The sequence below is a fragment of the Malus sylvestris genome, chromosome 1, assembly GCF_916048215.2.
Source record: "Malus sylvestris chromosome 1, drMalSylv7.2, whole genome shotgun sequence".
In the NCBI taxonomy this organism is placed as follows: Eukaryota; Viridiplantae; Streptophyta; class Magnoliopsida; order Rosales; family Rosaceae; genus Malus; species Malus sylvestris.
Window position 1 is genome coordinate 16,342,853 of NC_062260.1, and position 12,829 is coordinate 16,355,681.

At 38.9% G+C, this 12,829-nt stretch overlaps 2 protein-coding genes across 3 annotated transcripts; both read right to left on the minus strand.

The window, feature by feature from the left end:
- Nucleotides 1–3,426: 3,426 nt before the first annotated feature.
- LOC126614634 (histone H3-like centromeric protein CENH3) lies at nucleotides 3,427–5,368 on the minus strand. Of its 2 annotated transcripts, XM_050282366.1 has the most exons (5): nucleotides 4,916–5,331; nucleotides 4,779–4,813; nucleotides 4,446–4,521; nucleotides 3,702–3,795; nucleotides 3,427–3,622 (listed from the first exon to the last, which is right to left on the minus strand). In XM_050282366.1, the coding sequence occupies exons 1-4, from the start codon at nucleotides 4,974–4,976 to the stop codon at nucleotides 3,740–3,742; spliced, it is 228 nt and encodes a 75-aa protein (XP_050138323.1). In that variant the 5' UTR covers nucleotides 4,977–5,331; the 3' UTR covers nucleotides 3,427–3,622; nucleotides 3,702–3,739. The 2 variants fall into 2 exon arrangements, with proteins under 2 accessions (XP_050138323.1, XP_050138273.1); XM_050282316.1 differs by having other exon boundaries at nucleotides 3,427–3,980; nucleotides 4,916–5,368.
- A 191-nt stretch (nucleotides 5,369–5,559) lies between these two features.
- LOC126614234 (rhodanese-like domain-containing protein 4, chloroplastic) lies at nucleotides 5,560–9,075 on the minus strand. Its single transcript, XM_050281848.1, has 8 exons — nucleotides 8,287–9,075; nucleotides 7,571–7,673; nucleotides 7,394–7,480; nucleotides 6,920–6,994; nucleotides 6,740–6,814; nucleotides 6,361–6,441; nucleotides 6,092–6,265; nucleotides 5,560–5,958 (listed from the first exon to the last, which is right to left on the minus strand). Exons 1-8 carry the CDS (start codon nucleotides 8,904–8,906, stop codon nucleotides 5,911–5,913), a joined length of 1,263 nt encoding a protein of 420 aa, XP_050137805.1. The 5' UTR covers nucleotides 8,907–9,075; the 3' UTR covers nucleotides 5,560–5,910.
- Nucleotides 9,076–12,829: the final 3,754 nt, after the last annotated feature.

Consider the following 12,829-nt stretch of genomic DNA (forward strand, 5'->3'; position numbering starts at 1 on the left):
CCATTAGGAAGTTCTCGTGTGAGTTCCCAGAAACAAAACCGTGAGAGCGTGGTCGGGGCCCAAAGCGGATAATATCATGTTACGGCAGAGTTGAGCCCGAGATTTGGTGGGGGCCTGGGCCGAGATGTAACAATTTGGTCTCATAGCCAATCCCTGGTTGGAAGTGTGCCGACGAAGACGTCGAGCCCCTAAGGCGGGTGAATTGTTTGATCCCACATTGCCCAAGGGTGAGGATCCTGTAAGCCTTATATGTATTTTTCCATTTCTACCTAGTATGAGGCCTTTTGGGAGCTCATTGGCTTCGGGTTCCATCAGAACTCTGAAGTTAAACGAGTTCGCACGAGAACAATCCCATGATGGGTGACCTACTGAGAAGTTCTCGTGTGAGTTCCCAAAAACAAAACCGTGAGGGTGAGGTCGGGGCCCAAAGCAAACAATATTGTGCTAAGGCGGAGTCGAGCCCGGGATGTGATGAGGGACTGGGTCGGGATGTGACAATAAGTAGTTGGATACTTAAAAAAAAAAAAATTCAATCACTTGTATTATGACACTGTGATATTTCTAGTATATTGAAAAATCTCTCCATCAATAACTTAAATCTGCAGCCACAACCTTTCATCAGGGCCAGCCTAGGCCCAGTGCAGGTAGGGTGACCTTTCGGGGCCCAAAAAATTAGGTGCACCAAAATTATTAGTGTGGCATATATATATGCGTTTTCATAAAAGTATAAATTTATAAAATTTGGTTTAATGACAAAGAAATTTAACTAGAACCGGTGATTTTGTTCTTTGAAATTAATGAGGAGGTCTTGGGTTCAAAACACCATGTGTGCTTATTTAAATTCCAATTTTTAGAAATTTCTTTTCATAACAGTATACAATTATAAGTTTATAAAATTTGGCTAAATGATTAGAAGTTTAATTAGAAGCCATGGTTTTTTGTATTTAAAATTAACGAGAGGTCCTTAGTTCGAAATGCTATGTGCATGTTTATTTTTTCAATTTTTACGAATTTTTGTTTGGTTGTTAATTTATTTTTAATTACTAGCTAGTAATTATGTGGATTGCTATTTTTAAACATTCTTTCCAATTCAAGTCTAATCTTTAACAAAGGGTAATGTGTAGACTAAATTTTTAAACCAAATTTGCAAATCATACGACGTGTCATCAAAAGGTTTAATTTGGTGCCCATTCATTAATTATACATATCCTTAATATAATTATTTTTTTAGTCTTATATTGACGAGGTTAGTAAATAAGAAAAAAACAAAATACACATCACGATTTATACAAAAACATTTTAAAAGTTCATATGGAAGACAAAACTCATAATCTATATACTTGTAAGCCTGAAGTTTTTTTTGTTTCCTTCTCTCGATACAAAATAAATTAGTTTTTCCGTGTTTCTAAATTATTGAGTTTGAAGTATTTTTCTAAATATAATTTTATCGATGTCTTACGTGTAAAAATGAATAATTTTTTTATATGAAGTGAGGTGACATTTTTTAGTGTCGACCCGAGCCTCAAAAATCTCTGGACCAGCCCTACCTTTCATTGTCCAGCACCAAAAACCCTTCTCCTTTTCTTTTTTATTTCTTTTTTGGGCTTACCAATATCTAATAAACTTGAGTCTTGGACGTACAGAAAGAGCAAAGAATCGTCCAAAAAAGAGAAAACAAATAAATAAGATGACATTGTCTAATAAGCTTTTATATTTCAGAAATTTTTATTATTAGGGCAAACATATAATGATCAAGATTAACGACTAAAAATCTCAGAATATAAAGTACCGTGAAGTATAATAGAATTTATCAGATAAGACATGGAATAACACAAGCTATCCTTTTTGCCCAAAAATTTACCCGCCAAAAGCCCCGGAGTATAAGATACGTGTAGCATAATAGAATTTTCGAATAAGATGTTCAACCGTACACAAGCTACCCAGGTACTAGTTGTCGAATGTCGATTCCGACCTTCCCATTTCAAAGTTCTTTACCAAATGAATTCAAATTGTATAGCTCTAAGAACATGAAATAGGATGCAAGCTCACTGCCAAACTCGGCTATAAAAACAGGCAGAATAATGTGGCGTAGAAAGAAATAAATCAGGGACAAATTCTGGAAAATGATTTTCTTTTGAGCCAGTCCATGAATCCAGCTGATTACTTACAGAGCAAGCAACAAATATGTATTTGTAATTGACAGAAAATTAAAAATATCGGGATTGATCGATTGACAGATAAGTAACTAGAAGGTTATGAATTCACCCCTTCCTAAATATTCACATTTCAAGATCCGCAACCGGGATGGAAATTACCGAAAGAAAAAGAAGAGAGGAAGACTCATAAAAATCATATGGCCGAAGATGTCATAGCACTTACAAATCCAAGTGCAAGAATGTGACGATTACACGGGATAAGAACGCGGCTGCGTGAACACTAACCTGGCACAGGAACTGCCCCTCCGGAACTTAAACAGATGACATTGTGAACTCACTGCCACAATGGGATAGAGGGATATAAGGCAGGCAAGTTGAGTACACACTAAAACAGCATCAACCCTGGCATCAACTCTAAGCATCCATCGAGACAGTACAATAAATCATGAACGAATTTGCTAATCATCAACATTCAATCTAAACTCTACCGTATCCCGCTAAGCCACACTTAACGCTGCAGACTTTGCAGACGCAGAACCGATCTCGCACATTATTAAAGTTTTCATCCCGACTTAATAACTTCAAAATAACTTAAGCACCCCTCAAACCGTGCAAGGTCGAGAAAACAAACAAATGATTATCCAACAATCTCATACCTATATATGATCAATCGATTTGAGGACAAAAATAATGCAGGATTAATCGAAACAAACTTCAAAACAATGAGCTATGATATACCAAATCAAATCATAACAAGTTTCCCATCAGGAGAAAAAAAAAATGAACATAATAGTCTAACAAATTCCAATCCTAAAACTTTGATGATGGTGCAGACGTGTGTCAGTTAAGTAATGTACTTGCATCTTTGCACCCAAGTTCGACTCTCCCTCCGCATGATAATAGTTTAGAATATTGATTTATAAGAAATAATAGCAAAAACTTTGCTATGGATAATTGGAGGATGTCTTCTCTTTCTAGACTTCGGATCGTCTGTGTACCAAAAAGACCAAAAGAATATGAAAAAAACATTGGCCATATTTTACTTGCATCCAAAATATGGGATCGATGTGAAGTTTTTAATAAAAATGCTAACTCTATCAAGAAAATACTATAACAAATTTTTTTTGATGAAAAAATAATAAACCGACTCTAAAACCGTAAGGGCGTTTCCCTTGTATTCTAAGGAGCAATCCAACTAAAAAAATGAGTCTGAATCTTTCTGTAAATGGTACCCTGAAAAAAATCTGACTATCCTTCCGAAATTATCATATATGTCGAATTCAATGATATTTATATAATGTATTAGTTGCAGAACCATAAACATCAAAATTTATATACAAAACAGAGATATAAACCTCTCTGCCCAATGCCAGTTAGCTTTATAGGTTAACTTAAATCACACTCAGAATCCCAAACCGATGAATGATAGAACCCGACAATTGCAATAATACGTCTATCATTGAAATCTGACATGGGAATCCAGAATCACAGGCAGTTGGTATACAGGTGATTACAGAAAATGCTGACTGTTTCTAAAATTGTTACCATCAGTGAGTATGGAGTCGGTTACTGTTGTCATGCTCTCACCAGATCCTCCCCTTCCCTCCAATCTGACGAGCCAACTCAAAATCCTTCTTCACTAAAAGGTCGTACCCAGTGCACAAGGCTCCCGCTTTACGCAGGGTCTGGGAGAGGTGAATGTCGGCTAGCCTTACCCCCATTTATGGAGAGGCTGCTCCCAAGTCTCGAACCCGAGACCTACCGCTCATGGGCGAAGGCACTTGCCATCGCACCAAGTGCGACTTCTTTTAAAATCCTTCTTCACTGAGGATACAAAAATAAATGAAACAGGTTTGTTAACAATTATATTGTACAATACTGGTACAAACCGTCAAAGACTAACTGACACCTGAAGTAAGTATAAGATGAAACAGTTAGCTGAAATGCAGAAGGAGTTGACATGTTTTAGGACAGTCATAAAGTCTAAACAGACGGTTAATCCAAGGACACAGAAAATGTAGTAATGCATCTGAGGACAGCCCTTTTGTGTTCGTCGAAATCCACTACCCACAATTAAAGTTCCACTAGTACCAAAGATTTATCGGATTGGATATAATCTATATATATTTTTTAAAAGAAACAGAATAATCTAAAAGATGCAATTTTTTTCGTGGTTTAGGTGTTATCTTATCTCACTACAAGCATCTCAGTCACAGCTTGTAAATTTACATAGCATTAGGGGGGAAATAACAATTAATTAAGCAGATATTGGATCTCAAGTTTACTTACTAAGAGTGACTCGCTTTGCATGAATTGCACAGAGGTTGGAATCTTCAAACAACTGAATTACATAATCCTCTGCTGCCTGCAAAACAACAAAATACCAATTTGTCTCAAATAATTCATAGTACCTACTACCCACTTCAATTTACTGAAATTTAGAGGATTTCTAAATTTATAGAATCTTCAAACACTTCAATTTGTCTCAAAACTAATTACTTTCCAAATAAAATTTCCCCAAATTCCCCTCCTCACATTCCCGCATTTTCTCGGTAACCAAACACAGGACAAGAAAAATCCGAAACTAATGAGAAATTGAAGTGCAATAAAGAGCAAGAGTACCGGTTGATTTCCAGGTGAGGCCGGAGAGCTTCCTCCTGCAGCCGAAGACGGAGAAAATTAGGGTTTCTTAAGACGCAAAAATCACAATCCTCAACAAAATACACATACATCCATACATTTTAGAGAGAGAGAGATACCAGTTTGTGCGGGAGTAGATTTCTTGACTTTTCTTCCGGCGGTGTGTTTGATTCTCGCCATTGAAGTTCGAGAGAGAAGGAGGAGGAGGGAGCTTTTCGCTGCTGTGGGAAGCGACGTCGTTCGGTTTTGCTGGTTGTTTCAAACTGTTACAGATTCGGTGAGCCGTCGTGGGTCTCCGACCACTGATTTCAGTTACTTAATTTAAAGTGAAAGTAAAAAACTCCCGCTCAACTTTTATGGTTCGTTTACGTAACCATAATTAAAAGGGGAGTGGTAAGCTTATATCAATAAATTTTTTGAGTCACGGGGTTATTAATTTATTAATGTTGTAACACGTACATTTATTAATTAAATATTATATTAGAAGTCTAATGAGTGTGTAATTTATCCATCTATATTATAACATGTGAATTAGTAAAATCATGCTGACGGTTGTTCAAAATCTTTTAGTCTCACTTGAGACTTATGTGAATTTACAGACCGAATTACTAACATTTGATTAACATTAGCTGATTTCTTTTTCCAAAGTACCAAGGCCTCGTTTGGTGACAATTATTTAATTGAAATGGACAATTCACTAGATTCATTATGTATTGACTGAAAGAATAATTGTATTAGTTGAAGGTAAAAGTAAATTAGCCAGTAAGTAAACGCATCCCTCCAATAAAGATTGAAAATAATAAGCTTAGTTCATGACTATTCCATCTTATGATCAACACACATATACACCCCAAAGGCCCTAAAGAGAGAATTTATATAGTAAGTCCAAAGAAAACTAATTTTGTTTGGATTTGAATTTAAGCAGTAAAAAGTAAAAAACAAGAGGGCTACTTATGGAAAACTATTTTATCCAACTCATGACAGTGAATTATCTTCATATAAAATGTAGCCTCCAAAACTTCTTGTATCACACTAACAGGAGCATAGCTAAGAGTATGGCTCTGAAGAATCCTTGATTGCTTGCTGTCGAAGGAACGCGCTTTAAGATACCTCTCTAGGGCTGCGATGGTCTGGGGGATGCCGGAGGCTTGAAATCCGGATACTGCAACCATTAAAAAACATGAAAGAAAGCAAGATTTGGTAAGTTCTTGCACAAACTAATTAATCGTGAGGGTGATGATATATAGACATTATACACACACAAAATTCGAGCAGAAAGTAAAGTGAGGATTTACATAAGGGAATGGGGAAAGTGGTTTCGAAATCCTGGGAAGTGATTCTGCTTTAACTTCTGGTTTTGGTACTGAATTTGGTTCCGGTGTGGCTTCTGCAGCTGCTTCTACAGTTGGTTCTGCAGGTGCAGGAAGAACCTTGCTAACAGTTACTGGCAGAAAAGCTGTCCCGATTTGCTGAAATTCAAGGCGGTCGAGGTTAAAATAACTAGTCTGATGTAGCGATGTGGGAATCCGTTCAAAATGCTTTTAACACATTTGTAGTCTTATACCTTTATGTCATCGACGAGGTCCTTTGGGGCAACCTTCGTGGTCAAGAACTTATCAACTAGTTGTAGAGTTTCTTTTCGATCCTGTCATAAAAAGCTACTTAGGTTACGTGAATGAAGTTAAATGCTAATCCACGGGTTGAGAATGGAGCAAGTTTTCAAGGCCGCGAAGATTAAGAACGTTTATGATGAGTAGACCTCCATATTTATGACGAGTTAGACATGTTTCACAGGAATAACTAAGAGGAAAAATGCCATAATATAACCGTACGCTATTAACTTTTGGCCACTGCGCATTATTTAAGAGACAAACGATATTAGCCCTGATAAACATTCCATCAAAATAACTACTTTGAAGCATACAAAACAATGAGAGACTCACCTCGGCAAAAAGGAGTTTCGTGCTCACAAACTGAACTAGTGCAGCCGAGCCTAAAAGCTGGAGGATTGTTTCTACCTGAAAATATAGAGTGCAACAGTCAGTTCGAAATATCCTCAAGAAGGATACATATTACACCAAAAGGAAAACAAACAAAAAAAATCACAATGCAACGGACTTTACCTCAGTATAAGCCAATAAACCCAATCCGGTTGCTGCAGCAACCCCAAGGGAAAGAGACAAGGCACCCGATCCCTCCTGTACATAAATACCACATAGCTCTTTAAGAACCGTCCTAAAATCAAAATTCTTCGAAGAGAATCAATCACCGAAAACCGATAATTAACAGATTTCCACCGTAGTACACACCAACAGCTTTCTTATTCCATCTTGAAGAATTATGAATTATGGTAGCGAGATGTAGTGAACTTTTCGTCTATGACTTCCACCCATATTCACTAACCTTGCCATTCATCCATCTAAGCATTTCTACTAAACTTTGTAGGCTATCCAACGTCTTATATTTGTGTTCAATACATAAACAACAATATAACATCCCTCTTGAAATGTACGAACCAAATAGTACTCTATCGTTCAACAAGAAAATAGTTTTTCACATGTGAATAATAATCAACAAAGGAAAGTGAAGAAAATTACTCCAACTCCACCGCTAAGAGCATCTGCTAAATTTCCAAAATCAAGACTCAGTGCTTTTGGTGGTGGTGTCCAAGGAAGACCGCTGTTCTGCAAAATGATAATCCACGTCAAGTATTAAAGATCGGCAAGACTTTTATGGAAACAAAGACTAGCCGTGGAAGGAGAAATGGGACTAACCACCCATCCTCGTGGTCCTTCCGCACCATCTTTAATAGCATAAGCAGCTTTGAACCCATTTACAGCGACTAATTCTGCAGCCAGCTCAGAGTTCCCATCAAATCTGGCTTTCATCAGAAAGTTTGCAGGATTAGCTTACATACTGGCTTTTGGAATAACACAAATCCAGTCCCATATTACCAGGTTTGTCACAAAATCACAAGCATTGTGAAAAATGAATGTCAAGGAAAGGACATTAAATCGGAATCCACCTTACGGTAAACTAAAAATGGAAATGGCAAAAAGCCTGTTTTCCTGTCTCATTTATCTTCTATATGGAGGTACTCAATTAAGCTTGCTTCCGCCCCTTTCACAGCACCGATTACAAGCATTGTCTTCTATATTTTTGAACTAACATATCACAATTTGTATGAAATTATATGAAAACCAACGTCTTTTAAGTATTAACTGAGTTATATTGTGTGGATTCTCTACTCCATTGTTTCTTCTCCAAACTAAATGGTAATGTGAATTGAAATTTTCTTTCGCCGTGGAAATAGTGATCCCTACATAAACCAATTGCACAATGTACACACTCTAAGGTGATCTCAATTCAATGCACTTGATAGCAGCTCGTGATTATCAACAACTGCTTCGAAATAAGCTCAGAAATTGACGACTCATTATTCATAAAACAATGAGGAAACGGAAACTAAAGAATTGGGTTAACAGTTTACTTATCTAGGATGAACAATGTGGTATTTTCTGGCTCCTTGAACTTCAAAGAAAGCTTCTTCAAGAACCCCGGCTTATCTTCACTTTTGTAAACAATGGACACGGCCTTCTTCCCCAAACCCTTGACATCGGGAGTACCAACCTGCCTAAACTCCGCGGGAGGTCTTATATCAAGCAACTGAGCATTGGCATCCTCACCCAATTTTGCATAAGCACTTCTTGCAGAGTCAACACCAAACGGCTTAGGAGGCTTCAGAACCTGAGACAGAACCAATGGAACCGCCAAAACCGCAAAACCGCCAGCTATAACTGCAGGATTATCAGTCACAAAACTGATAACATTGTCAAGAACCCCACCTACTTCCAAGTCTCCACCTCCACCACTCACTGACTGCCCCAATGCTTCCTCATATGTCAAAGCCTTGGCAAACCCGGCATTGAAAACCGAAGATAAGAGCGGCAAACCGCCATGGAAACTCCTAGATGAAGACTCTTGTGAAGCTCTCAAACTTGTGGGATTTGAGAATTTGGGAACGGAAATGGAGGGCAGTGATGGGATTTTTTTTCTGTCACCAAGAAGTGATCTTATGGGGGTCAAGCTTGCTGCATGGAGGGCCTCCATGGCATAATTCTAGAGGGAGATTCTAGTGAGAGAAACAGAGAAAAAGACTCTTTTGGGGCTCTCAGAATATTGATGGAAAATCCTGAGCCACAATGAGAGATTGAAGTCTTTTGTGCAGGATTTTTTTGTTTCTTCCAAGGATGATGCAGGGCTTTACAAGCCTTAGCTTCAGTGGGTGCAATTTGGCCGGTGCCTTTTGGGTGCAGGGTGGCGCTGACGTGTCATGCAAGATGAGAGGTTGCCCATTGAGGGATAGACCCGTGGCGAGTATAGATTGCGAGGTTGTTGATCACTTTATTTTGTTTGATTGCTGGGATGATGACTTTGGGTTGCAATTAATGTGTGGCTGAGAAAAGAGTCGCTAGAAGTACTGAGAAACTTTGCGGGTGCAGTACAGGCTACACTCCATGGTGGCTGTTGGAGGATTTCCGAACAACTTTCAAACAACTTATAGTGGCATTGAAAAAATTAAAGTATTTATTGATTTGCTCTCCAAATTTGTATAGAATTGCTAATTTTTTTCTTGAACTGTAATTTTAGTCAATTACCCATAAATTTTTGAAATTGGCTAATTTCTCCCATTAAACTTTAACTTTAACCGACTATCCCGTAAATTTTTTTAAATAACTAATTTCTCCTATAGCATTAGATTTTAAAAAATTTCATCTATTTTTCATTCATTCATCCATCTAATTTTCCATTCTTTTTGCCCCATACAGTTGTGTTGACCCTAAAAACTACCAAGCCAACGTGGCGCGCAGGCCGAGTAATCTATAAGCTAACTCCGTCCTTCGGTGAATGCGGGGCGTGCCAAGAAAGGAACACGTCTCGGCTTCTTGGGCTCTCGAACCTGAAGACAAGGTTACTATTCTTACGAAGTTCAATATCAAATTCGGCTTTCAATGTGCCGAATGTAATAACTTGTAACACCTCACTTCGCCGAGAAGGCTGATGAGATGACCTCGACCAATAAGGATTCAGAAATCCTTCTTGACCGAGACTTGGATAGGTAATCAATCGTCCTCGCTGCAGTGTTGTTGATGCCAACGGAAGATGCTGTGAGATCGGCTGATTCTAAGGTGACAGAGCTATCTATGCCGACTTAAGATATCACCGGTTGCTTTCACAATGTTGTTGATGCCAACTGAAGATGTGTCAGCGAAAAGAGAAAATAAAAAATCTCAAAGTTGTTGAGAGAGTTTCCGCAGAGCAGTTGTGTGTTGAATTGGAGGTCCCTTTTAACATTCCACAGCCTCATGTATTTATAGGGTCGTGCTCACGTAATACACGTTTCACGCATTATGGCGCACACACGATTTTTGTGCAAGTCAATCGTGACCCAAATTTTTTCGTGACCTTCTTGCTAGAACCGTGCAACCATGCACCAATCGAATTGCATCGCCTTAACCTTGACCCCACACGTTGCATGCAATTCCATCCTTTCTCATCTTTATCTACTTGACACAAATTCAATTTGCAATTGTAGTTTTGATCAAATAGAAACACACAAGGAATATTCTTTATCTATCCCATCTGATCACCCCACCATTCCTTATCTTTTGGTACTCATCAGATACCATCATTACCAAGGTAATTTGCATGCATATTCGGTTTCGAGCAAATTTGGCCCTTATCCTTTTTCACCATCTTTATCTCCATAAGTGCATGGAAGATAATCTTTTAACCCACCACGTTGGCTCTCAAACCAGTCGCATAGCAATTTGAACTGACATTGATCTCCTTTGCTTCCAAAAATATACTTAAGATAATTACTACGAAAATCCAATAGTAATATCTAGAAAAATATGAAATCCAACGATTTAGAACCCATTCATTCAACGACCTTGATTATTCGGGCCGATAGTGTAAAATCGAGTCCAAACATTGCCCCCCAGTTTCCTTGAGCTTCGGTTCGTAAGCCGAATGGTTAAGGAAACTGATTTGCTCCTCGGAGTCGCCGACTTCAAGCACCTTAATAGACCACCTCGACCATCCCATAATTGGTGGATGACTTGGTTGGGCCACCGAGAAAACTAGGCCGAGAGAAAAGGCAACAATACACCCCGCCGAGCTCGGTATGTATGGTTATATAATTTTGTAAAGCAGGCCGAGGGGAATTAGGTGTATAACTATTCGGCCTGAATTTTTTTTTTTTTTTCTAAATGGAAATAAAAGTAGCCGAACCATGGTCAGGAGGAGGCCAATGATGCTTTAGTCCAAGTCGAGATCTTGTAATAACAAAATTTTAAAATTGATTTTGCTCTAGGCCGAATAAAGAATCATCTCCAAATACTTTTGACTCAGCGAAATATTTTTTATCATCGGCTGCCGAATGTATTGAACAATTACTATGCCCCACGGGCATAATAATTTCGGCTTTTAATTCAAACATCTTAGCCTAACGAGATTTCTCCATAGCGGCTTTATTGCCAATAATCATATCAATTGTCGTGGTTTCTTGGGCTAAGCCAATGTTGCGGCCTTGTTCGTCATTGGAGCACTCATCTGACGAATCATTTTCTAAGTCAATTTGTGGCTCAGAAATTGGAACATTTTCTTCTAGGCCTACCACACTTTTAGTCTCGACCAAAAAAATAGGTGGCCTTTGTTCTTCAGCCAAATTAACAATTTTCTTAGGCCGAATATTGGTTGTGGCCGGAGCGGAAATTTGCCCCCCGGCCTTTTGCCTTTCAGAAATTCTTCCCAAACTCTCGAGGAGTTGTTTTTGCTTCTTTAATAGGAGATGACACTCTTCCCATGAAGCCTGATCGAGATAGATCATGTGAACTTCGTAGTTTTAGCACTGGGTCCCACTGGGCGTGCCAAAATGTTGACCCTAAAAACTATCAAGCCTACGTGGCGTGCAGGCCGAGTAATCTATAAGCTAACTACGTCCTTCGGTGAATGTGGGGCATGCCAACTCGTCGGCCGAGCTCGGTCGAGGAGTAAATTTGTTGATGTTGGGTGCGCGGCTGACTTCTGCTTCTTGCGATTGCGGCCGAGAAAAGAACATGTCTCGGCCTCTTGGGCTCTCGAACCTGAAGACAAGGTTACTATTCTTACGAAGTTCAATATCAAATTCAGCTTTCAATGTGCCGAATGTAATAACTTGTAACACCTCACTTCTCCGAGAAGGCTGATGAGATGACCTCGACCAATAAGGATTCAGAAATCCTTTCGACCGAGACTTGGATAGGTAATCAACCGTCCTCGCCGCAGGGCTGTTGATGCCAACGGAAGATGCTGCGAGATCGGCTGATTCTACGGTGACAGAGCTATCTATGCCGACTTAAGATATCACCGGTTACTTTCACAGTGTTGTTGATGCCAACGGAAGATGTGTCAGCGAAAAGAGAAAATAAAAAATCTCAAAGTTGTTGAGAGAGTTTGCGCAGGGTAGTTGTGTGTTGAATTGGAGGTCCCTTTTAACATTCCACAGCCTCATGTATTTATAGGGTCGTGCTCACGTAATTCACGTTTCACGCATTCTGGTGCGCACACGATTTTGGTGCAAGTTAATCGTGACCCAAATTTTTTCGTGACCTTCTTGCTAGAACCGTGCAACCATGCACCAATGGAATTACATCGCCTTAACCTTGACCCCACACGTTGCATGCAATTCCATCCTTTCTCATCTTTATCTACTTGACACAAATTCAATTTGCAATTGTAGTTTTGATCAAATAGAAACACACAAGGAATATTCTTTATATATCCCATCTGATCACCCCACCATTCCTTATCTTTTGGTACTCATCAGATACCATCATTACCGAGGTAATTTGCACGCATATTCGGTTTCGAGCAAATTTGGCCCTTATCCTTTTTCACCATCTTTATCTCCATAAGTGCATGGAAGATAATCTTTTAACCCACCACGTTGGCTCTCAAACCAGTCGCATAGCAATTTGAACTGACATTGA